At 42.4% G+C, this 26,760-nt stretch overlaps 3 protein-coding genes across 3 annotated transcripts; 1 reads left to right on the forward strand and 2 right to left on the reverse strand.

The window, feature by feature from the left end:
- The first annotated feature begins 1,686 nt into the window (after positions 1 to 1,686).
- LOC131912563 (speckle-type POZ protein-like) lies at positions 1,687 to 2,769 on the forward strand. The gene has a single exon (XM_059264868.1). It carries the CDS (start codon positions 1,687 to 1,689, stop codon positions 2,767 to 2,769), a length of 1,083 nt encoding a protein of 360 aa, XP_059120851.1.
- An 8,058-nt stretch (positions 2,770 to 10,827) lies between these two features.
- On the reverse strand, positions 10,828 to 11,904 carry LOC131913779 (speckle-type POZ protein-like). Its single transcript, XM_059266561.1, has one exon. It carries the CDS (start codon positions 11,902 to 11,904, stop codon positions 10,828 to 10,830), a length of 1,077 nt encoding a protein of 358 aa, XP_059122544.1.
- A 12,604-nt stretch (positions 11,905 to 24,508) lies between these two features.
- On the reverse strand, positions 24,509 to 26,529 carry LOC131913780 (speckle-type POZ protein-like). The gene is given in 4 exon segments (XM_059266562.1): positions 24,509 to 24,565; positions 24,749 to 24,775; positions 25,450 to 25,612; positions 25,614 to 26,529. Coding segments are annotated over 4 exon segments (1,110 nt in total). The 5' UTR covers positions 26,477 to 26,529.
- Between the last annotated feature and the right edge of the window lie 231 nt (positions 26,530 to 26,760).

Below are 26,760 nucleotides of genomic sequence, written 5' to 3' on the forward strand. Positions count from 1 at the left end.
TTAAATGAGGAACCAAACTTTCAGATATAATCAATCAAAACCAGTTGATTGATTTATCCTGGATTGAGGGATGAGCAGCATTAGAGACAGAATTTCAGGAGAAGTAACCTGGGAATTGGTGAGTGGATTGAATCACTGAAGGTATTGTCATGTCCTCTAGGTTTAGTGAGTCCCTACAGACATGATTAACTGAAGAAAGATGATAGATATGGTGAGCATTTTATTGATCACATACAAAGGGGAACTGTCTCAAAAGCCCTTTTGGTAACTATTGAATATACTCTGCACCTTTTGGAAACCTGAATACTGTCTCACTTTTAAGGACTAGCAGTGTAAGCATGCAAGTTCAAAGTTTAAAGTAGATAGAACTCACCAGTGAAGGATGAAAATTATGAGATATTGAGAAGCTGAATCTTGGCAGTCAGCAGGATAGAACTGAGAATCATTTAGAATCTTCTCATAGCACATTCTTAAGTGGATCTGGAAGAGTATTGCCGAGGGTTTGGGGAGGGGCAAGACCACCAATGTAAGTTGGTAGAGTTATTCTGGGGAATATGAGTCTGGATTAAAATGACTGCCACATTCAGAGGTACCTGCCTGGTTCTGCCTCTTGCCCACCGTGTGTGAATTCTTCCATCCTGATCTCCAAGTTGTGAACACTGAGACCCCTGACTGAGAAAGGAAGACACCTCTTCCCGGATCATGTTAGTAGGAAGATTTAGTGTAAAACCCTGAAAAAAGGAAATAACAGCTGTGTAGTAATGGACACCATCCCTATTTTATTTAAGATGAGCCACAGTAAGCAAAATACACTTGTAGTGGTTATTCTTGTTCCCAACTTATGAAGACATGGAATTAACTAAAACCCTAAAATGGAGGGCACACAAGAGAGAAGTGTTTTCATTCAATTGAAGTAGTTAAGATCCAATTCAAGTACAGACTTTGGAGGTAAAAAGACACAAATATTTAATCCGGATCTCAAGGCCTGAAGACACACACCTTTAATCCAGATCTTTGAGCTGGAAGACACACCCTAAATTGGGCCACACCCTCTATTGGAAGCATATAAAAGGATATGGAAGCATGAAGCTCTTGCTATTTGCCTGCTTGCTCTCACCTTGCAGCAAGTCCATCCCTTCCCTGGCATTAAAGAATATTTAGAACTCTAGTATACACTGAAGATCAGTGGACACATCCAACCTCCTAGACTGAGTAAGTACTGGAATATTGTACTTTTCCTTCACAGCTAGCCAATGGGAGATTAGCAGAGATGGAGCCCTAAGTCATTCTCATCAATCCCTTTCCTTCATACACAGTGAGATTCCTTGTATATGTTCTGTTACTCTAGAGAACCTAGCACAACATTTTTGATGTGAGTGTATAACATTTTCCAAAATATTCAACAGCTGTGTTTAATTGTCAAAATCATTTACCTATTGACCTAAGATTCAATCTAGACAAAAAATGGAGTGATGTAAGATTTCCTAGTAGCACACACTGACTTCTCTGAAATCAGTATTGAAATCTGTATAGAAAATATCCGAGATCCAAGTTTCAAGCCCATTCTAACAGAGAATCCAGGAAAAACAAAAACTTAACATCTAATTCATGTCTGTTATTGTTTCACAAGGTGAAGAGAAAACAATTGCTAGTTCTTCATTTTTGGATCGAGTTTAACCAGGAGAAATGGCAGGAGATGGGACCGTCCAAAGATGGGACCACACTCAAATCAGCCTTCAGAATTTCTCCTACCTGTGGACCATCAGCAACTTCCATTCTATTGTGGAGGAAAGGCTAGGAAGCCTTAGAAGCCCAACTTTTTCAATAGAGGCCAATGACAAATGGTGTTTGACAGTAAACCCGAACGGACTCGATGAAGTAAGTGCAGATTACCTGTCAGTTAATCTAGTTTTGCTCAGCTGTCTAAAGAGTCATGTTTGGGCAAAGTTCCAGTTCTGGATCATAAGTGACAAAGGAGAGAAAAAGCAAACCAGGAGGAGCCAAACAGCATTTAGGTTTGTGCCAGGCCTTAGTTACGGATTCAAAAAGTACATTCTTCGAGATTTCCTCCTGTCCCATGCACCTCGTCTTCTCCCACATGATCAGCTCACCCTCCTGTGCATGGTGAGCATGGTCAAAGACTCCTTCAGCATCTCTGACCAGAAAAGGAAGCCAGGGATTCAAGTTCCAAGATGCACATTGGCAGATGAGCTAGGAGAGCTGTGGGATAATTCGAGATTCACAGATTGCTGCCTGGTGGTATCTGGCCAGGAATTTCAGGCTCACAAGGCCATCTTAGCAGCTCGCTCTCCAGTTTTCAGAGCCATATTTCAACATGACATGGAGGAGAGCAGAAAGAATCGCGTTGAGATCACCGACCTGGAGCCACAAGTCTTCAAGTCAATGATGGACTTCATTTACACAGGAACAGCACCAGACCTGGACAGCATGGCAGATACTCTGCTGGCAGCTGCTGACAGGTATGGCCTGGAACGTTTGAAGGTCATGTGTGAGGATGCCCTCTTCAGGGACCTCTCTGTGGAGAATGCTGCCCACACTGTCTTCCTGGCTGACCTTCACAACTCAGGGCAGCTGAAAACCCAGGCACTGGATTTCATTACAGCTCATGCTTCTGAGGTCTCTGAGACCTCAGGCTGGAAGGCAATGGTGGGCTCATATCCCCATCTAGTGGCTGAAGCACAACGTTATCTGGCTTCTGGTCATCTCCCTTTCCTGGAGCCCCTTTACAAACGCTTGAAGCGATCCTAGGACATGGTCAACTGTGACCTTCAATTGTCTCCCTGAAGCAGCAGCCAGTGTTGTTACCAATGACACCTGGCTAGACTATGGGATTGGTGGAGCATTTCCAGTGAAACTAGGAAAAGTCAGCATGGTGGCTCAGGCTTTAATACAGCTAAAAATGAGGTGATTATCAGGTTCAGGGAGGGGAAGCGCTGAGCTATGTTGTATACACTACCCTGTTACTGTAATGGTTTGATTTTTCTCTCCAATGAGTTGAGAACTGGAATACATTTTAGTTGCTGGTCCTAAGCACATTACAACAGTGTTTCTTTGGAGCAACTTGTCTGTATTGGACTGAGCAGAAAATATTGTGAAGGACTCAGAAAGAAGAAAATAAAGTGAATACTTGGTTACAAGAGAAGGGAAGAGAATTAAGGTATTTTTCTCCAAACTCAGTGTGTGAGACTGGAGACATAACTCAGTTGGCTAAAGCAATTGTTATTCTTGCATAGGACCCTTGTTCAGTCCTCCTCTTGTCTCCATGGGCACATCCATCTCTGTAGGCTGTACCTACCAAGTAAAATATCAAATGAATAAAAAATTTAAAATCAGCTTGTGGATTCCAGTGGTGTTTTTGTTTGAAGAATGCCATTTTAGTCCATCCAGCGCTGCTCAGCTTTGGAAGTGTGTGCAGAAATCACACACACACACACACACACACACACACACACACACACACACACACGTCAACCCCCAGTTTGCTCATGGATCTCTCAACCATTTCTCTGTTGTTGTTGGGCAATCCTTGTGTCTTTCTTAGGGTCCTGTTTACTAGCCTCCCGGGAATTGTGAGCTGCAGTCTGGTTATCCTTTGTTTTACATCTAGTATTCACTTATGACTGAGTACATACCATGTTTGTCTTTCTGAATCTGGGTTACCTCACTCAGCATGATATTTTCTAATTCCATTGATTTGCCTGCAAACCTCATGATGTCATTGTTTTTCTCTGCTGAGTAGTACTCCATTGTGTATATGTACCACATTTTCTTTATCCATTCTTCAGTTGAAGGGCATCTAGGTTGTTTCCAGGTCATGGCTATTATAAATAATGCTGCTATGAACATAGGTGAGCATGTGTTCCTGTGGTATGATTGAGCATTCCTTGGGTACATGCCCAAGAGTGGTATAGCTGGGTCTTGAGGGAGGTTGATTCCCAATTTTCTAAGAAAATGCCATGTTGATTTCCAAAGTGGGTGTCCAAGTTTGCATTCCTACCAACAGTGTAGGAGTGTTCCCCTTGCTCCACATTTTCTCCAACATACGCTGTCTTCAGTTTTTTTGATCTTTGTCATTCTGAGGGGTGTCAGATTGTATCTCAGAGTTGTTTTAATTTGCATTTTCGTGATGATTAAGGATGTTGTGCAATTCCTTAAATGTCTTTAAGCCATTTGAGCTTCTTCTGTTTAGAACTCTCTTTTTGGAACCTGGGGCCTATGCTGGACCACTTTGCTCAGCCTTGGTGTAGGAATGAAGGGACTGCACTGCCTTGGATGAGTCTACCAGGCTGAGCTGACTCTGCAGGAGAAACCTTGCCTTGGAGGAGGTGGGAATGGGTGTGGATTGGGGGGGAGACTGGGGGCTTGGAGAACAAAGGATGAGGGAATGCATGGCTGATATGTGAAATTAAGTGAGTTATAAAATTATATACATATATATATATATATGAAACTAGCAATAACACATAAAAAAACATGCAAACACCCGCCCCCCAGACACAGAGACAGAAACACAGAGAGAGCAATACTCAACTTCATATGGAAAAGAACAGATACTCAATTTCATATGGAAAAGAACAATACTCAACTTCATATGAAAAAAAAAGAAAACTTAGGATATCTAAAATAATCCTTTACAGTAAAGCAGTTTCGGGAGGCATCACCATCCCGGACTTCATTCTCTGTTATAGAGCTATAGTAATAAAAAAAAAAAAGCTTGGTTTTAGCATAAAAACCGAATTGAAGATCGATAACATTGGCTTCTGGTGAGAAAGTTCAGTCAACAAGCTACACTTGTTCCATTCCTGGAGTGAGAAACTATATTAAAAAATCTTGTAATTGAGACCCAGGCAGGAGTCAGTTCCGCATTGAGAGAATTGCTCCCACTCTACAGAAGCATGCTCATGGAAGCTCAGGACTTACAGGTGGAGCACTTTTCTTACAAATGAGGGTTCTTGCAGGAATTGTCTACCTTCATTACAAATGACATATTTGAGGGAAGGGGTTTTCTGCCACCCTGGCCCTAAACACATACAGAAAAGTCACAGAGGCTACTAGTTAGCCACCTGCCAAAGGCTCCTAAATGAGGAACCAAAAATTCAGAGATCAAAACCAATTGATTGATTTATTCTTGATTGAGGGATGAGCAGCATTAGAGCCAGATTTCAGGAGAGGTAGGCAAGGAACTGCTGAGTTGATTGAATCACTGAAGGTATTTCCCAGTCCTCTAGGCTTAGTGAGTCAGCTTATGGATTCCACTGGTGTTTCTGTTTGAAGATGACCATTTTAGTTTATCCTGCTGTGCTCATCTGTGGAAGTTTGTGCAGTGCTTCACTGTTGCATACACACACACACACACACACACACACACACACACACACACAAAATCAATGAGACAATACCTAATGAAATTCTGTTACACTCAGATATTGGTGCTTAGTACAATGGATATCAGCTGGGATTTCTCCAACAGCTGTTGGGAGCAGATACTGAGATCCACAGCCAAACATTAAGCAGAACTCAGTGAACCTCAAGGAAGAGGGGAAGGCAGATTGTAGGAAGCATCAAAGACACAAGGGGAACAGAACTCACAGAGTCAACTAAACAGGGTTCATAGGGAATCAGACTGTAGAGGCAATTACAGAACATGCATGGGTCTGTACTTAGTCCTTTGTGTACATGCTGTGGTTGTTTAGCTCATGGGATTGTGGGAGTCCTAACAGGGGGAGTGTGGTGAGTGCTGACCTGTTTGTCTGATCTTGGGAACCTTTTCTTCCTTCTGGGTTGGTTTTCTAGTCTTGATATGAAGGTTTGTGCCTACTATTATTACATTTTGTTTTGTTGTGTTCAGTTGATATCCTCCAAAGACCTTTGGTTTTGTGTAGGGAAATTGAGGAATAGTACATCTCTGTGGAGTGGAGGGAGGGGAGACTGTGTTCAGATGGGAGTGTATCAGAGAAGAAAAAATAAAAAGGAAAAAGGAAAGAAAGAAAAATTGGAAAGACATTTGGGGAAGACGTATTTGGACAGATCTGCAAATCAGCAAAGAATGTGAAAACCCCTGTCCCTTTAAATGCAGATGAAAGATACCTTTATCAGAGGAGGAGGTCATTAATCAAGTAGATAAGATGACCCACTATGTGGACAGTCAGACTCCTTAACTAGCCATCCTCATTATTACCCAATGGGCCCATGTTCAAATTAGCTGAGGTAGCTGAGATATGGATTATGCATGGAATGACAACATGGATATCCACTCATCAAGAGTGACCTGGTTACAGCTGCGGCTGAATGCCAGATCTGCCAACAACAGAGACCAACACAGAGCCCCAGATATGTCACTGTTCCCCAGTCTTACCAGTGAACAAGGTCATGAAGGATGAATACATTGGACTACTTCCTCTGTGGAATGGACAACACTATGTCCATCATGGAGGAGATACTTATTCTAGTTATATATTTGCATTTCCTGCCTGTAATGATTTTACCAAACCTACCACGCAGCGTCTAACAGAATACCTTCTCAACTATCATGGTATTCCACACAGTATAGCATGTGACCAGGATACTAAATTCTCAGAGAGAGGTACAACTCTGGCCCACAATCATGCATTCCACTGGTTGTTCCAGATTCACAGACTTACTGGAGCAGCTGTTATGAACTTTTGAAGAGAAAGTTACAGAGCCAATGAAGTGGCAGCCACCTGGAGGGTTGGTGTAAGATTAGTCAGGAGGCAGGTTTCTCCATAGCCCAGATCCATGGGACCAGGCACCAGGTGGTAGAAAAGGGAATAGTACCACTCACTATCACCCCTGGCAACCTCTTGAGAAAAAATTTCTTCCTGTTTCCATGACCTGAATTTCTTCTGGCCTGGAAGTTTTGATTCCACTGTGATAGGTGGTGTGAGCAGTGCTCCTGTTTGGAGCCACAACAAACAGATCATTGAACCAGAAGCTCAGATTTCTCCCAAACCACTTTGAGCTTCTGATATCCTTAATCCAACAGGCTGAGAAGGAAATAACAATGTCAGGTGGGGCGATTGATCAAGATAAACATCGGCCAATTGGATTCTTTCTCCACAATGGAGGTAAGAAAGATTATGGCTGTCAGGTAAGAAATCCTTTATAGCTCCTCATGGTGCCTCATTTTCCAATGATTAAAAGAGGATGGGAAACTGTAACAGCCTAATCCAGGCAGATGACAAAAGGTACAGACACACCAAGAATGAAGAAACATATCACAACTCCAGGAAAGGGGCCAAGATGGGTAGTGATATTCCAACTGAAGGAAAGAACACCAACCCAAATATTTTGAGTCAAATTAAAGAAGCTTTATTTTCTGCCATAATAGGTTTTCTCTCTAATCCCAGCTTTGAGAGGATTGCCAGGAAGATAGGAGATGTGGGGTTTTCATAATCCCAAAAATGCAAGGATAAGTGTTTTCCAACAGTTGGTTAGGTCCAGAGGAATTTTGATGACATAGGACCTTGATTGAACTTTCTCTTCAGGAGGCAATGACTAACAGAAATAGGGTTTGAGGGTATGCATGTCTGGTCGATGAAGAAACTGAAGATTACCTGTCAGTTTCCTTACTGTTGCTCAGCTGTCCAAAGAGTCAAGTTTGGGCAAAGACCCTGAATGCACTGGGGCCATTGACACAGACATAGCCCTCAGCAGCAGTCAGGGCCTGGAGGTCTCCACACTCTTTAATTACTTTTATTATACCTTTGAGGTATAATTTGGAATCAGGAATGGTGATGCTTACAGCAGTTCTTTTATTGTTTTGGAATGTTTTAGCTTTCCAATGCTTTCTGTATTTCCATATGATGCTGAGAATGTTCTTTAAAGATATGGAAAGAATTGTGTTGAAATTTTGAAGCAGATTGCTTTGAATCTGTAGATGGCTTTTTGTAGAACGGCCATTTTTAGATGTTAATATTACTAATTCATGAGCATCGGAGAACTTTCCATTTTCTGATATCTTCTTCAATTTCTTTGTCAAAGACTTGAAGTTTTTTTTAAATTTAATTTTATTTCACTTAATTTTTTTCCATAACAGTTTATTTATTTCTTAAAATCAGGTCATTTTCAATTACATTGTGAGGTTGACATTTTTGAAAACCTTCTCGAAAAAACTCACCCAAATAACAAACAACAACAACAAACCAACAAAATATTCCCAGCTAATAGAAGTATATGCTGTAATCGTTGTTTACAATGACCTTCCTGTACATAAGCAATCCTCCTAAGCCAATCTCGATGGTATTATGAGATGCAGGCATTAATCACCACACACAATGAAATACAGCTTTCAGGCTGATTTGGGTTCTTTCGCTTTCTGGGGTGATCTCTCAAGCACAGATTCTATATTCTGAATTGGCATAATTCTGTTAATAAGAACAGTTATAGAGGCCAAACAGTAGGGGTAGAATATTTATAGTTTCCCTATCAGTATGGATGTTGATGGATTAGGCCCTTGTTTCTGTTTTGGCAGGTAGTGCTGTGTATGTGATGGATTTTGCAGCCTGAGTGGTAATTCCAACATGGAATATGGTGACAACTCACATTTATTCTGGACACTGAAGCAGCTGGCCATGGCCAACTCTCCTATGTGTCCAAACAGAATGTGTCAATCAGATTCCTCATGCAGAGGTGAGAGACCAGATGCAGGTATCAGATTCATCTAAAGCATTAGGCAGAAACTGATCACAGAGACCTTTGGGGACCTGAAACTCAGGTTGTACCATTTCTAGAGTTCACTGGACACCACACTCTTTTTTCTCTGATATGCTCTGAAAATCCTGGTGTCTCAGGTCTTTTCTCTGGAACCTCATTGGAAACTGCAAAACTATTGTGGGGCATATAATCTCAGGGTTTGAAGATAATTTAAAAGCCAAAAGAGCCTATACAGATGTGCAGCAGACTCTAAGAGACCTTCATGCAGACTCAGACTACTATAGTCAGCAAAACTTTCTATAACCAGAGATAGAAAAATTAAGATGTTCTACGACAAAACCAAATTAAGCAATATTTGTGAACAAATCCAGTCCCATAGTAAGTGGTTGAAGGAAAACTCGAACCTAAGGAGGTTCACTATAACCATGAGTAATACAGAGAACAAATCATCTGAGAGCAGTAAAGGCAAAAGTAGGGAAACATAAACAAAAACACAAACATCACCACCACCACCACAAGAACAATAAAGACAAAAAATATTAGGAATCAAACCACATTGGTCATTGATATCTCTCAATATCAGTGGCTTGATTCACAGTAAAATGTCACAGACTAACAGTGTGGATGTGGAAACGGACTGCATCCTTCTGCTGCATCTACAAAATACACCTCAACCTAATGGGTAGAGAATATCTCAGGGTAAAGAATTGGAAATGGATGTTCCAATAAATGGACCTAAGAAGTAAGTAGTAGTTGCTTCCATATCTAACAAAACAGACTTCACAAAAACTAATCAGAAGACATAAGTCCTCAATAAAGGAAAAGGGCACCAAGATAAAAAAAAAAATCAGAAACAATAGGTTCCGCTAAGCAAAATGAAATCAAGATCAGATATGTAGTTTAAATAGACCAATAAACTCTATTAAAATTGTACAATAGCTAAAAGTTTCTTCACCAAATAAAGACCAGGACCAGATACATTTGGCACAGCTATCTACCTGCCATTGAAAGAAGAGTTAACGCCTGTCCTCCTCAAATTATTCCAGAAAATAGAAACAAAGGATCATTGCCCAATTTATTTTATGAGTCTAAAATTACACAGATAACTAAGTCACACTCTAATTCACTTATGAACACTGCTGCAAAAATACTCATCAAATAATTACAAACTGATTCCCAGAATATTCAAAGAATATTTACCATGATGAACTAGATTGTATCCTAGATATGTAGGGATGATTAAATATGCAAAAATAAAAGAAAATATAATTGACCATATAAAGCCCCCAAAGACCAAACCCGGAAAGACGTAAACCTCATGATGATATCATTATATGGAGGAAGAACTGTTTTCAGTATCTAACACTCTTTTATGAAGAAACTCAGGGAGAGATTGGCACACAAGCGACATACCTAAATACAATAATGGCAGTTTAAAACAAGTCCATAGTCAACATCAACTTAAATAAGAGAAACTTAAACAATTCCACTAAAATCTGGAACAAGGCAAGGTTTGACTCTCTCCATATCTATTCAATATAACAAGTGAATTCTTAATAAAATCATAAGGCAACTGACAATAAAAGGGACACAATTTGGAATGGTATAAGAAAGAATCTTTACTTGTAGAAGATAATATAATACACATAACAAGGAAATTCCTATAGCTAAAAGCTTTCAGAAAATAAAGTTGACCAAAATCTATGAATGTCTTCTTTCTCTTCCCTGTCTCTTGTTAGCAAACATTTATGTTTGTTTTCTCATTTCTGAGTCCTTGACCATATCTTCAGCACAGTCCAATCCAGATAGGTTTCTCCAAAGAAACCCTGTTGTAATGTGCTTGGGGCCAGAAACTAAAATGAATTCCAGATTCTAACTCCTTGGACAAAAATCAAACCAGTACAACCAAAGGGTAGAGCCTGGGTAGATATACCAGAGTCCAAGGCTCCCCCTCCCTCAACCTGAGATTGACTCCTTTACATGTGTATTAAGCCTCAGCCACCATGCTGTTTTTCCCTAGTTTCACTGGAAATGTTCCACACATCCCATAGTCTAGCCAGGTGTCATTGGTTAAAAACATTGGTGGCTGCTTCTGGGAGACAAGTGTAGGAAAAGGCTGACCAGAGCCTAGGATCACTTCAAGCATTTACTAGGTTGCCCCTGGGAAGGGCACTGACTAGAAGCCATGGAACCATAAGCTTCAGCCAATAAGTGGGGATATAAGTCCACCATTGTCTTCCAGCTGGAGGTCTCAGAGACCTCAGAAGCATGAGCTGTAATGAAAGCAAGTGCCTGGGTTTTCAGCTGCTCTGAGCTGTGGAGGTCAGCCAGGACAAGAGTGTGGGCAGCATTCTCCACAGAAAGGTTCCTGCAGAGGGAATCCTCACACATGACCTTCAAACGCTCCAGGCCATACTTGTCAGCACCTACCAGCAGAGCATCTGCCATGCTGTCCAGGTCTGGTGCCTTCCCAGTGTAAATGAAGTCCATCATTGCCTTGAAGACTTGTGGCTCCAGGTCAGGGATCTCAAAGCGGTTCTTTCTACTCTCCTCCATATCTTGTTCAATCATGGCTCTGAAAACTGAAGAGCGAGCTGCTAAGATGGCTTTGTGAGCCCAGAATTCCTGGCCAGCTACCACCAGACAGCAGTCTGTGAAACAGGAATTCTCCCACAGCTCTCCTAGCTCATCTGCCAATGTGCAGTTGGGAACTTGAATTCCTGGTTTCCTGTTCTGGTCAGAGATGCTCAAAGAGACCTGGACTATGCTGACCTTGCAGACGAGGGTGAGCTGGTCATCTGGGAAAAACTGAAATGCATGGGACAAGAGGAAGTCTCGAGCAATATATTTTTTATAACCCCAATTGCTGCGTGGCACGAACCTAAAGGCTCTTGGGCTCCTCCTGACTTTCATTTTCGCTCCTTCGTTGTTTATGATCCAGAACTGGAACTTTGCCCAAACATGACTCTTTAGATAGCTGAGTAACACTAGGTAAACTGACAGGAAATCTGCACTTTCTTCATCGACTCCATTCGGGTGTATTTTCAAACACCATTTGTCATTGGTTCCTATTGAGAAAGCTGGGCTCATAAAGCTTTCTGGCATTTCCTCAACAATAAAAGGGAAGTTGCTGATGGTCCACCTATAGGAGAAATCTTGAACGCTGATTTGTGTGTGGTCCCATCTCTGGGCTATCTCATCTCCTGCCATTTCTTCTGCAGGTCGTTTGAAGGTTCAACTGGATCCAAAATGAAGAATTAGCCATTGTTTTCTCTTCACTCTGTGAGACGCAATAACAGACAGGATTTTGATTTTTAGGTTTGGTTCTCATCTGTTCTCTCTTCCATGAGGCTGGAAACAGGGTCCCTGAAATTTTCTATCCAGATTTTATTACTAATTTCAGAGAACACAGTCTAGGCAACTAGATACTCTTACATCACTCCATTATTTTCTAGATTGAATCTTAGGTCAATAGGTAACTTGTTTTGACAATTATACACAGCTTTTTGAGAGTTTTGATCATTCATTCTATTAATTCATGTCAAAAATGTTGCACTAGGGTTCTCTAGAGTAACAGAATATATACAAGGAATCTCTGTATATATGACCAAAGGGGATTTACTAGAAGGACTTTGGGCTGCAGTCCTGGTAATCCCACATTACCTATGAAGAGAAAGACCAAGATTCCATTACTTACTCAGTCCAGGACGTTTAGATGTGTCCACTGGTCTTCAGTATATGTTGGTTTTCCAATATTCTCTATTGCCAGGGAAGGGATGGACTTGCTGCAAGGTGAGGGCAAGCAGGCAAAGAGCAAGAGGTTCTTGCTTCCATGTCCTTTTATATGCTTCCAGCAGAGGGTGTGGCCAAATTTAGGTGTGTCTTTCAGACTCAAGATCCGAATTAAAGGTGTGTGTTTCAGGCCCTGAGATCCGGATTAGATGTTTGTTTCTTTTTACTTCCAAAGTCTGTCCTTGAAATGAATTTACCTACGTCAAATGAAGCAAAACACTTCTCACTGTTGTGACCTCCATTTTAGGGTTTTAGTTAATTCCATGTCTTGGTAAGTTGGGAAACCCCAAAAACCACCACAAATGTATTTTGCACATTGTGGTTCATCTTAAATAAAATAGGGATGCTGTTCATTCCTACACAGCTGTTATTTCCTCTTCTCAGGGTTTTATACTAATCTTCCCACCAACATGATCGGGAAAGAGGTGGTGCCTTACCCTGTCAGGGTACTCAGTGATCACAACATGGAGGTCAGGGTGGAAGAATTCCTATATGGTGGTCAAGAAGCAGAGCCAGGCAGCAACTCTGAAAGTGGCCTCTTCTTTCATCCAGACTCACATTCCCTGGGATGGCTCCACACACTTTCATTGGTGATCTTGCCCCTCCCCCTCAGATAATTCTCCTTGGAAAAACTGTTCTCAATCCACTAAGGGTGTGCTATGAGAAGATCCTAAGTTCTCAATTCCATCATGCTGACTGCCATGATTCAGCTTCTCAATACCTCATAATTTTCATCCTCCACTGGTGAGTTCTGTCCTCTTTAAACTTTGAACTTCCATGCTTACTGGGACAGGCCTTAAAGTGAGACAGTATTCTGGTTGTCAAAGGATACAGAATATATTCAACAGTTACTGAAGAAGGAGTTTTAAAACAGTTCTTCTTAGAATGTGGTCTGTAAAATTCTCCCCATATCTGTCATCTGTCTAGTTCATCATGTCTAGAGAGACTCACTAAGCCTAGAGGACTGGGAAATACCTTCAGTGATTCAATCAACTCAGCAATTCCCAGCCTAGCTCTCCTGAAATCTGGCTTTAATGCTGCTCATCCCTCAATCCAGGATAAATCATTCAATTGGTTTTGATCTCTGAATTTTTCTTTGGCAGGTGGCTAACTAGTAGCCTCTGTGACTTTTCTGTATGTGTTTAGGGCCAGGGTGGCAGATACCCTTTCCCTCAAATTTGTCATTTGTAATGAAGGTAGACAATTCCTGCAAGACCCCTCATTTGTAAGAACACTGCTCCACCTGTAATCCTGAGCTTCACGAGCATGCTCCTGCAGAGTGGGAGCAATTCTCTCATCGGTGAACTGACTCCTGCCTGGGTCTCAAGTACAAGAACTTTTCATATAGTTTCTCATTCCAGGGATGGACTGTGTGTAGCTTTTATTTCAGGTATGTGGTTCTCTGGGGGACAGGGCACAGCCCAAGTGATTCAGATTCCCACTAGGAGAAGGCAAAGTCTTAAGCAGCAGTGGTGTCCACACAACAGAGAAAGCCAACAGTCAATACAGCAAAACAAAACTGACAGTAACAAGGACAGGTCCAAGCTCCACTTCCTGGGGGCCTCCCAAACAGTTCAGGCTAATCAACTGTCCCACTTATCCAGAGGGCTCGCTCCAGTTCAATGGGGGCTCCTCAGCCATTGGTTCACAGTGCCTGTGTTTCCACTAGTTTGGCTATTTGTCCCTGTCCTTTTCCCAATCATGGTCTCACTATCTCTTGCTCATACAATCACTCCTCTCTCTCACAGATTGGACTCCTGGAGCTCCACCTGGGGCTTGGTGGTGGATCTCTGCATAGGCTTCCATCAGACACTGGATGAGAGTTCTATCATGACGGCCAGGGTGTTTGGCCATCCGATCACCAGAGCAGGTCAGCTCAGGCACTCTCTTGACCATTGCCAGTAGTCTATAGTGGAGGTATCTTTGTGGATTTCTCAGGACCTCTCTAGCACTCTGCTTCTTCCTATTCCCCTGGGGTCTTTTTCATGGTATCTCTCTTCCCGTTCTCCTACTCAGCTCCTGATCCAGCTAGTACCTCTCACTCTCCTAAGCTCTCTTTCCCCTGACCCTTGTGCTCCATTCTCCCCGCCCCCGACCCCCAGTTTGCTCATGTAGATCTCATCCATTTCTCTGGCATTGGGTGATCCCTGTGTCTTTCTTAGGGTCCTATTTACTAGGTAGCCTCCCTGGAGTTGTGAGTTGCAGTCTGGTCATCCTTTGCTTTACATCTAGTATCCACTTATGAGTGAGTACATACCATGTTTATCTTTCTGAGTCTGGGTTACCTCACCCAGGATGATTTTTCTAGTTCCATTCATTTGCCTGCAAACCTCATGATGTCATTGTTTTTCTCTGCTGAGTAGTACTCCATTGTGTATATGTACCACATTTTATTTGTCCATTTTTCAGCTTAAGGGCATCTAGATTGTTTCCAGGTTCTGGCTATTACAATTAATGCTGCTATGAACATAGTTGAGCATGTGTCCTTGTGGTATGATTGAGGATTCCTTGGGTATATGCCCCAGAGTAGTATAGCTCTGTCTTGAGGAAGATTGATTCCAATTTTCTGAGAAACCACCATATTGATTTATAGAGTGAGTGCACAAGTTTACATTCCCACCAACAGTGTAGGAGTGTTCCCTTTGCTCCACATCCTCTCCAACATAAGCTGTCTTTGGACAACCCCAACATCCACATTGTAGGGAAAAGGGATCAGCTAAAGAAAGCTACTCTGACCTAAGGGACCCTTAACCAGTGAAAAAAAAACACATCCTAGATCTGGGACCTGAGCCAGTGAGAGAAAAACTTTATCCCTAAAGCTAGAAACAAAGAAACATGCCCTGACTCTGATACCAGTGCCAAATAAACACGCTATCCCTAGATTCAGAGCCAGTGAAAGAAATATGCCATGGCCTTAGAATTAGAGCCAAAAAGCTAAGAAAAGCCAGTGAAAGAAAGACAGTTTGGCCCTGAAATCAGGGACATCTCTGCCCCTGACCAATGAAACTAACTAATCCCTGAGCAGAAAACCTTGTCCCTGGAGAAACTCTATGCCTAAGAAATCGTATATAAACCACCTCCCTGTTTATTTGTCAGCTGTTCTTTCCCAACCTGGTGGAGGCAGCCACTCTTTTGGATTTCTCCTTCCCAAATAAATCTCTTTCTCAAAAACATCTTGTGTGTGAAGATCTTCATTCACTGGGGGAGAGAAGATAAACCTTGCTAAGATGTCCTGTAGAGGACTGAGCACAAAAAACCTTGCAGAGACATTCCCTTAGGGGGCTAAGTAAGGCGGAGAAGAACAGAACCTTGCTGATACATACCAAGGCAGAGCAGAAAAATTAACAACTTTTCACTGGAGCCAGAGTAGATTGGTAAGTTTCTGTAGGGGTTTCTACTTTAGCAGAGTAAAGCAAAAGAAGTAACATCTTGGGCCTCAGAAGAAGCAGAGCTCTGCTGGGAAGCCCTGATAAGTGGGGGCTCAACAAAGCTCAGTTGTAGCAGTTCTCCAGAGGATAGCAGGATTCCTATATCTTGCTGGGAGACCATCCCCCACTACACCACAACTCAAGGTATAGCTAGAGCTATCCTAGCAGCTCAAGGTATAGCCTGACTGTATGAGCATTCAAAATACCATTTCTTTTACAGCTGAATTGTTCCATTACAGCTCCAGCCACCACAGCTGTCTTAGCAGCTCAAGGTATAGCCAGACTCCCCAAGTAGTCAGGATACCTGCACCTTGTCACCCCCAGAGTTGCAGCAGGTACTTACATACCTCATGTATGAACTGTTAGACCATGTGAAGGGCCTGGACCTGCAGATTCAAAGATGCAGGATCTCTATGACACAAGGCAACACCAAAGGTTATACAAGAGGAGTCACACTGAGGGCCCAGTATTGACAGTGTAGCAGAAGCTAGAGACCTCAAAGCAGAACAATGACTCATTGTAATGATCACTTACAAGTTAAGATGTATGGACTAAAAGAGTGTACAGTGTGACTCTCTGTATCACACTACAGCTTCCACTTTGTGACTTTATTTTTGTATATTAGTTAGTTTGGTGTGGGAGACCAGCCCCCACACTTATTTAACCCAGGAACTCTTGAGGATTGAGGAATAAGAAACTTAGTTAGAAATAGAGAAGAGAGAAACAGAAAACACAGGATAGACTCGGGTGGGCCTGGATCCTTATCCAAAGGGGCCCTGACTGTCTCTGCCCCAGGGTATTTATAGAGATGCCTAGGGGTAGAGCAAAAGACCTGACCCCACAGCAGAGCCAAGTGCAGATCATTTCAGACACCTGCACTCAGGTGGTCCTAATCATCCTCAATGCGGACCTGTTGGGTAAAGCCTCAAGGAACCTGAAAACAGGCACCCACAGTTTGGTTGTCTTTGTTTTGATTTTTTTGTTTCTCTTTTGAATTTTGTTTTGTTTTGTGGGAGAGGTTGTAAGGGTGGAGGTGAGATATGAAGGGTCAGGGAGATGGATGGATCTGGATTATGATGTGAAACCCACAAAGAATCAATAAAACACTGAATTAAAAAAAAGAAGTCAAATTTCTTGAGTTCTTTATATATTCTGGATATCAGTCCTCTGCCAGATGTGGGGCTGATGAAGACCTTTTCCCATTCTGTAGGCTGTCACTTTGTCTTGTTGACCGTATCCTTTGCTCTACAAAAGCTTCTCAGTTTCAAGAGGTCCCATTGATTGATTGTTTTTCTCAGTGTCTGTGCTACTGGTGTTACTTTTAGGTAGTGATCTCCTATGCCAATGTGTTCAAGACTACTTCCTACTTTCTCCTCTATCAGGTTCAGAGTACATGGATTTATGTTGAGGTCTTTGATCCACTTGGACTTAAGTTTTGTGCACGGTGACAGATATGGATCTATTTGCAGCCTTCTACACGTTGATATCCAGTTGTGCCAGCACCATTTATTGAAGATGCTTTCTTTTTTCCATGGTGGAGTTTTGGCTTCTTTGTCAAAAATTGTATGTTCATAGGTGTGTGGATTAATGTCAGGGTCTTCAATTCAATTCCATTGGTCCACATGTCAGTTTTTATGCCAGTACCAAGCTGTTTTTATTACTGTAGCTCTATAGTAGAGCTTGTGGTCAGGGATGGTGATGCCTTCAGAAGTTGTTTTATTGTACAGGATTCTTTTGGCTATCCTGGGTTTTTTGTTTTTCCTTATGATGTTGAGTATTATTCTCTCCAGGTCTGTGAAGAATTGTGAAATTAGACATCAAAATGCCCAACAGTCCAACTAAGAAATGGGCTATTGAGATTACAGGATCTGCTGTGGGTCTTAGAGAAGGGGAACGCTCCTGGTGGGGGTGGAGTGGATCCTGCCTGATGGCCAGAACCTGGGGCCAAGTTGGGCAGGTCTTCCCCAGAATGGCTGGTGCCCAGGGATGGGATCTAGGCTGAGCCCAGGCACTCACCTCTTGTCTAGATTGGAGGTCCGGGGCAGCAGAGAAAAACAATGACATCATGAGGTTTGATAGCAAATGGATGGATCTAGAAAAAAATCATCCTGAGTAAGGTAACCCAGACTCACAAAGACAAACATGGTATGTACTCACTCATAGGAGGATACTAGATGTAAAACGAAGATGACTAGACTGCTACTCACAACTCCAGGGAGGCTACCTAGAAAACAGGACCCTAAGAAAGACACAGGGATCGCCCAATGACAGAGAAATGGATGAGATATACATGAACAACCTAGATGTGAGTAGGGTAATGAATGGCAAGGTTTGAGGGAAAGAGAGCTTAGGGGAATGGGAGATCCCAGCTAGATCAAGAACAGAGAGAGAGAACAAGGAATAAGAGACCATGATAAATGAAGAGCACATGAGAATAGGAAGAAGCAAAGTGCTAGAGAGGTCCACAAAATCCACAAAGATACCTCCACAATAGACTACTGGCAATGGTTAAGAGAAAGCCCAAACTGACCTACTCTGGTGATAGGATGGCCAAACACCCTAATTGTCATGCTAGAAACCTCATCCAATGACTGAGGGAACCAGAGGCAGAGATCCATGGCCAGGCCCCAGGTGGAGCTCTAGGAGTCCAATTGGCAAGAAAAAGGAGGGTTTGTATGAGCAAGAATTGTTGAGATCAAGATTGGAAAAAGCACAGGAACAAATAGCCAAACGAATGGAAATACATGAACTATGAACCAATAGCTGAGGAGCCCCCAACTGGTTCAGGCCCTCTGGATAAGTGAGACAGTTGCCTAGCTTAATCTGTTTGGGAGGCATCCAGGCACTGGGACTGGGACCTGTCCTCAGTGTATGAGCTGGCTGTTTGGATCCTGGGGCTTATACAGGGACACTTGGCTCAGCCTGGGAGGAGGTGACTGGACCTGCCTGGACTGAATCTACCAGGTTGAACTCAATCCCCAGGGGAGTCTTTGCCCTGGAAGAGTTGGGAATGTGGGGTGGGCTGGGGGGAAGGCGGGGTGGAGGGGGTAGCGGGAGGAAGGAGAACAAGGGATCAGTGGCTGATATGTAAAATTAAATTAAATTAAATTATAATTTAAAAAAAAAGAAGTCAAGCATTTAATCACAGAAAGAGAAAGAAACCAAATCAGCCTTAAAGCTGTATTTCATTGTGTGCAGTGGTTAATGCCTGCAGCTCATGATAGCATGGTTATTGGCTCTGGAGGACTTCTTATATACAGGAAGGTTATTGTAAACAAAGTTTCAAGATCCTGTCTAGAAATAAGTCAAAATAATTATGTTTTCTCCGTGTGTGTAATAAAAGTGATATTGGGCCTGTATTAGGAAACAGAGGCAGCAGGAATGCTGGGTGTTTGATAGATATGTCTTGGCATACCAAATGAGATCTCATCTCCAAAACCGAAACAAACTCAATAAGACTTCCTCAAAGTCCACATCCTTAAATATGATCCCCTCCCCAAAGGTCTGACTCCTAACCCTAGGAAGATATCATGATAGCTAAAAGTCTCTTCAGTAAATAAAGCCCAGGACCAGATACATTTAGCACAGATATCTACCTGCCATTCAAAGAAGAGTTAATGCCCATCTTCCTCAAATTATTCCAGAAATTAGAAACAAAGGATCATTGCCCAATTTATTTTATGAGTCTAAAATTACACAGATACTTAAATTACACTCTAATTCACTTATGAACACTGCTGCAAAAATACTCATCAAATAATTACAAAATGAGTCCCAGAATATTCAAAGAATATTTACCATGATGAACTAGACTATATCCTAGATATGTAGGGATGGTTCAATATGCAAAGATTAAAAAATGTAATTGACAGTATAAACTCCCAAAAGACCAAACCTCAGAAAGACACAAGACTCGTGATCATATCATTATATGGAGGGAGACCTTTTTTCACTATCTAACACACTCCTTTATGAGGAAACTCAGGGAGAGTATGGCACACAAGTGACATACCTAAATACAATAATGGCAGTTTAAACAAGTCCATAGTCAACATCAACTTAAATAAGAGAAACTTAAACAATCCCACTAAAATCTGGAATGAGACAAGGTTTGACTCTCTCCATATCTATTCAATATAACAACTGAATTCTTAAGGAGATCTTAGGGGAGTGGGAGATCCCAGCTGGATGAGGAACAGAGAGGGAGAACAAGGAAAGAGAGACCATGCTAATGAAGACCCCATGGGAATAGGAAGAAGCAAAGTGCTAAAGAGGTTCCCAGAAATCCATAAAGATACCTTCACAATAGACTACTGGCAATGGTCGAGAGAAAGCCTGAACTGACCTACTCTGGTGATCGGATGGCCAAACACCCTAACTATCACAGTAGAACTCTCATCCAATGACTGATGGAAGCAGATGCAGAGATCCATGGCCAGGCCCCAGTTGGAGCTCCAGAATCCAATATGCGAGAAAGAGGAGGGACTGTAGGAGTGAAAATTGTTGAGACCATGATTGGAAAAAGCACAGAGACAAATAGCCATATTAGTGGAAATACACGAACTATGAACCAATAGCTGAGGAGTCCCCAACTGAATCAGGCCCTCTGGATAGGTAAGACAGTGGATTAGCTTGAAGTGTTTGGGAGGTCCCCAGGCAGTGGGACCAGGACATGTCCTTCATGCAGAGCTGGCTCTTTGGAGACTGGGGCCTGTGCGGGGACACTTTGCTCAGCCTGGGTGAAGGGAGGAGGGAACTGGACCTGCCTCCATTGGATCTACCAGGCTGGACTGCATCCCCAGGGGAGTCCTTGCCCTGGAGGTAATGAGAATGTGGGGTGGGTTGTGGGGAGGGGGGCAGTAGCAGGGAGGACAGGGGAATCTATGGATGATATGTAAAATTAGATTAAATTATAAAATAAAAAATAACAACTGAATTCTTAATTACATCATAAGGCAACTGACAATAAAAGGGATACAAATTGGAAAGGAAGAAGAAAGAATATTTACTTATAGAAGATAATATAATACACATAAGTTAGGTAAACAATTCAACAAAGAAATTCCTATAGCTAATAAAAACTTTAGAAAATTAGCTTGAAAAAATATAAGGGAGTGAAAACTTTGGTTGGGATGCATTGAATGACAAATCTATTTTCAGTAATATTATAATAATAAAAAAATAGTTTACCGATGTACAAATGAGAGACAGACTTGGAAAAAAAATCAGAGAAAAACACTTTCAAAGTAGCATCCAATAGTATAAAATATCTTGGGGTTAACGCTAACCTAGCAAGTGAAAGAGTTCATAAAAACTTCAAGTCTTTGAGGAAGAAACTGAAGAAGATATCAGAAAATGATCTCCCATGCTCATGAATCAGTAAGATTAACATCTAAAAATGGCCATTCTACAAACAGCAATGTATGGATTCAAAGCAATCTGCTTCAAAAATTTCAATACAATTTATTCCATAAATTTAAAGACCATTCAAGCTTCATATAGAAACACAAAAATCATTGGATAGCTAAACAATTACTAAACAGTAAAAGAACTGCCGGATGTATCACCATTCCTGATTCCAAATTGTACTTCAAAGCTAATAAAATAAAAGCTAATAATAAAAGTAATAAAAGAATATGGTGACCTCCAGGCCCTGACTGCTGCTGAAGGCTATGTCTGGGCCAAAGGCCCCACTGCATTCAGGGTCTTTGCCCAAACTTGACTCTTTGGACAGCTGAGCAACAGTAAGTAAACCAACAAGTAATCATTGCTTTCTCCGTCAACCAGTCATACAGACTCTAAAACAGTATTTCTGTTTGTCATTGGCTTCTGGTGAGAGAGTTCAGGCAAGTTCCTATATCACCAAAATTCCTGTAGAACCCTACCAACCTTGGAAAACACTTAGTCTTGCATGTTTTGGATTATAAAAAACCCACATCTCCTATCTTCCTAGCTGTCTTCACAACCTGGGATTAGGGTGAAAACCTATTATGGCAGAAAATAAAGCTTCTTTAATTTGACTCAAAATATTTGGGTTGGTGTTCTGTACTTCAGTGGGGACATCACTATCCATCTTGGCCCCTTTCATGGAATTGTGACATATTTCTTCATTCCTAGTTTGTCTGAACCACTTGTCATCTGCCTGGATTAGGTTGTTGAAGTCTCTCATCCTCTTTAATCATTGGAAAATGTAGTACTACGAGGAGCTTTAATGAATTTCTTTTTATATTTTTTATTTTATAATTTAACTTAATTTTACAAACCAGCCACGAATTCCCCTGTTCTCCCTCCTCCAGCCAACCCCGCCCTCCCACCAGACCACCCCCCATTCCCATATCCTGCAGGACAAGGACTCCCCTGGTGATTCAGCTCAGTCCAGGCAGGTCCAGTCCCTTCCTCCCTTCCCCCAGGCTGAGCAAAGTGTCCCTGCATAGGCCCCAGGTTCCAAACAGCCAGCTCATTCACTGAAGACAGGTCCCAGTCCCACTGCCTGGGGGGCTCCCAAACCGTTCAAGTTAATCAACTGTCTCACTTATTCAGAGGGCCTGATCCAGTTGGGATCTCCTCAGCTATCATGAATTTCTTTCCTGACAGACATAATCTTTCTTAACTCCATTGTGAGGAAGCAATCCAATTGACCAATGTTTATTTTGATCAATCACCCCCCAACACTGTTATTTTCTTCTAGACCTGTTGAATTAAGAAACAGAATCTCAAAGTGGCTGAGAGAAATCTGAGCTTCAGTTCAATGGAATGTTTGTTGTGGCTCCAAACAGGAGCACTCCCCATACAACCAATCACACTGGAATCAAAACTTCCAGGCCAGAAGAACTGAAGGTCATGGAAACAGGAAGAAATTTTTTCCCAAGAGGTCACTAGGGGTCATAGTGAGTGGTATTATTTCCTTTTTTACCACCTGGTGCCTGGACCCATGGATCTGGGCTATGGAGAAACCTGCCTACTAAGGTATCCTTAATCAGCACTCTGGGGTTGCTGCGATGTAGTGGGTAGCCATTCCAGCTTTGATCTGGAAGTTCCAATCCCCATTGAGGCTCTGGTAACTGCCATGCCTACAAGGCAGGCTGAGAGAGCCCTCTGAAGACCTGAGATCCAGATGGGCGGGCTCTCTTGGTTCCTGGACCCTGGAGGTAGACTGAGCAGAGTTCTCCAGAGAACACTGCCAGATTGTGCTACACCTTTCCCAGACCATGTAACCTATCCCTTCACTTATAAGTTACCACAAAATAAACCTACTTTTAACTACATGGAGTGGCCTTAATAATTTCACCAATACTGCTACTTCACTGGCTCTGTAACTGTGTCTTGAAAGTTCATAACAGCTGCTTCATCAACAGGACCACTCTCTGTCAGCGCCCTCTGCTCTTTGGACCCCTTGACATGCTCTTCCAGCACCCACCCAAACAACAGGCTTTTCTGCTCTGACATTCCAGCATGATGGAGAAAAGCTCCATCATTCTACAGACCAAGAACCTACCAGGAGGTTGTTGAACCTGGTACAACCAGTGGAATCCATGATTGTGGGCCCGAGTTGCACCTCTCTGTCTGAGAATTTAGTATCTTGGTCAGAAGCTATACTGTGTGGAATACCATGAGAGTTGACAATGCATTCTATTAGTCCCTGTGTGGTAGTTTTGGTAAAATCATTACAGGCAGGTAATGCAAATATATAACTAGAATAAGGATCTACTCCAGAAAAGGCAAAGTAGTGTCCATTCCACAGAGGAAGTGGCCCAATGTAGTCATCCTTTCATGACTTGGTTGGCTGGTCAGACAGGGGAATGGTGACATATCCGGGGCTCTGTGTTGGTCTCTGTTGTTGGCAGAGCTGGCATTCAGCAGCAGGTGTAGCAGCAGCTATAACCAGGTCACTCTTGATGAGTGGATACCCATGTTGGGATTCCATGCATAACCCCTATCTCAGCTACCACAGGTACTTTGATCATGGGCCCATTTGGTAATAATGAGGATAGCTTATTAAAGAGTCTGACTGTATACTAAGTGAGTCATCCTATTTACCTTGATTATTGAACTCCTCCTCTGATGAAGGCAATTTTTATGAGCATTTACAGAAGACAAAAGAACTTCACATTCTCTGCTCCTTAGCAGATCTGCCTAAATACTACTTCCCCAAATGTATTTCCATATTTCCAGTTTTCCTTTTTCCTTTTTTTTTTCTTCTCTTATACAGTCCCATCTGATCATAGTCTCCCCTCTCTCCACTCCACATATATGCACTACTCCTCTGTTTCCCTTCAGAAAAGCAAAGGGCTCCTGGGAAGATGAAATGAACACAAGATAACAAAATGTAATAATAGTAGGCACAAACCCCCATATCACGGCTGGAAGAGCCAACTCAGAAGGAGCCAATATCCAACAAAGAATTCAGAGACTCCCCACACTCTTGCCGTTAGGATTCCCAAAAACCCCTGAGCTAAACAAGCACATTAAGTACACAGAGGACTTAGTACAGACCCATGCAGGCTTTGTGATTGCCTCTTCAGTGTCTGTGAGCCCCTAGGAACCCTGTTTAGTTGACTCTGTAGGTTCTGTACCCTTTGTGTCTTTGATGCCTCCTACAACCCTGACTTCCCCTCTTCCTTGAGGTTCACTGAGTTCTGCTTAATGTTTGGCTGTGGATGTCAGTGTCAGCTCACAACACATGTTGGAGTAATCCCAACTGATGTCCATTGGACTGTGTCAATCTCTGAGTGTAACAGAATTCATTAGGTATTGTCTCACTGATTGTGTATGTGAGTGTGTGTGTGTGTGTGTGTGTGTGTGTGTGTGTGTGTCAGTGAAGACACTGCACCAACTTCTACAGCTGAGCACAGCTGGATGGACTAAAATGGCCCTTATCAAACATAAACACCACTGGACTGCATAAGATGTTTTACAATTTTTATTCATATGATATTTTATTTATTTGAGATGGATGTGCCCATGGAGAAAAGAGGAGGACTGAACAAAGGGTCCTCTGCAAGAGCAACAATTGCTTTTGCCAGCTGAATCATCTCTCCTGTCCCAAACGCTGAGTTTGGAGAAAAACTTACTTCATTCTCTTTCCTTCTCTTGTAATCAAACATTCATCTTTGTTTTCTCCTTTCTGAGTCCTTGACCATATTTTCTGCTCAGTTCAATCCAGTTAGGTTTTTCCAAAGAAACCCTGTTGTAATGTGCTTGGTGCCAGCAGTTAAAATGAATTTCAGATTCTAACTCCTTAGACAAAAATCAAACCAGTACAATAACATGGTAGAGGCTGCATAGATTGTACCAGAGTCCATGGCTCCCCCTTCTTCAACCTGACATTGATTCCTTTACATCTGTATTAAGCGTCAGCGACCATGCTGTCATTCCCTAGTTGCACTGGAAATTTTCTACACATGCCATAGTCTACCTAGGTATCATTGCTAACACCACGACTGCTGCTTCTGGGAGACAAGGGTAGGACAAGGTTTGCCAGGTCCTAGGATCGCTTCAAGCATTTAATAGGGTATTTCAAGAAAGGGCAGTGAGCAGGCATGGAACCATAAGCTTCAACCACTAAGTGGGGATATAAGCCCACCATTGTCTTCCAGTCTGAGGTCTCAGAGACCTCAGAAGCATGAGCTGTGATGAAATCCAGTGTCTGGGTTTTCAGCTGCCCTGAGCTGTGGAGGTCAGCCAGGAAGAGTATGGGCAGCATTCTCCACAGAGAGGTCCCTGAAGAGGGCATCCTCACACATGACCTTCAAACGCTCCAGGCCATACTTATCAGCAGCTGCCAGCACAGCAGCTGCCATACTGTCCAGGTCTGGTGCTGTTCCTGTGTAAATGAAATCCATCATTACCGTGAAGACTTGTGGCTCCAGGTCAGGGATCTCAAAGCGGTTCTTTCTGCTCTCCTCCATGTCATGTTGAAACATGGCTCTGAAAACTGGAGAGCGAGCTGCTAAGATGGCCTTGTGAGCCCAGAATTCCTGGCCAGCTACCACTAGGCAGCAGTCTGTGAATTGGGAATTCTTCCACAGCTCTCCTAGCTCATCTGCCAATGTGCATCTGGGCACCAGAATTCCCGGCTTCTTGTTCTGGTCAGAGAGGCTCAAAGAGACCTGGGCCATGCTCACCTTGCAGGCAAGGGTGAGCTGGTCATCTGGAAGAAGCATAAACGCACGGGAGAAGAGAAAATCTCGAAGAATAAACTTTTTGTAACCCCAGTCCTGGCCTGGCATGAATCTAAAGGCTCTTGGGCTCCTTATGACTTTGGTTTTCTCTCCTTCGGCACTTATGATCCAGAACTGGAACTTTGCCCAAACACGACTCTTCAGACAGTTGAGCAACACTAGGTAAACTGACAGGTAACCTGCACTTTCTTCATTGACTCCGTTCGGGTATACTCTCAAACACCATTCGTCATTGGCTCCTATTGAGAAAGTTGGGCTTGTAATGCTTTGCCGCACTTCCTCAGCAATAAAAGGGAAGTTGCTGATGGTCCACCTATAGGAGAAATCCTGAACACTGATTTGTGTGTGGTCCCATCTCTGGGCTATCTCATCTCCTGCCATGTCTCCTTGAGGAAGTTTGAATGCTCAACTGGATCCAAAAAGAAGAACTAGCAATTGTTTTCTCTTCACCCTTTGAAACGCAATAACAGACAGGATTTTGATTTTTAGTTTTTGTTTCTCATCTGTTTCCTCTTCTACAAGGCTGGAAACTTGGGTGTCTGATATTTTCTATACAGACTTCAATGCTAATTTCAGAGAACACAGTCTAGACTACTAGATACACTTACATCACTCCATTATTTTCTAGATTGAATCTTAGTTCAGTAAGTAACTAGTTTTGACAA

The sequence above is a fragment of the Peromyscus eremicus genome, chromosome 6, assembly GCF_949786415.1.
Source record: "Peromyscus eremicus chromosome 6, PerEre_H2_v1, whole genome shotgun sequence".
In the NCBI taxonomy this organism is placed as follows: Eukaryota; Metazoa; Chordata; class Mammalia; order Rodentia; family Cricetidae; genus Peromyscus; species Peromyscus eremicus.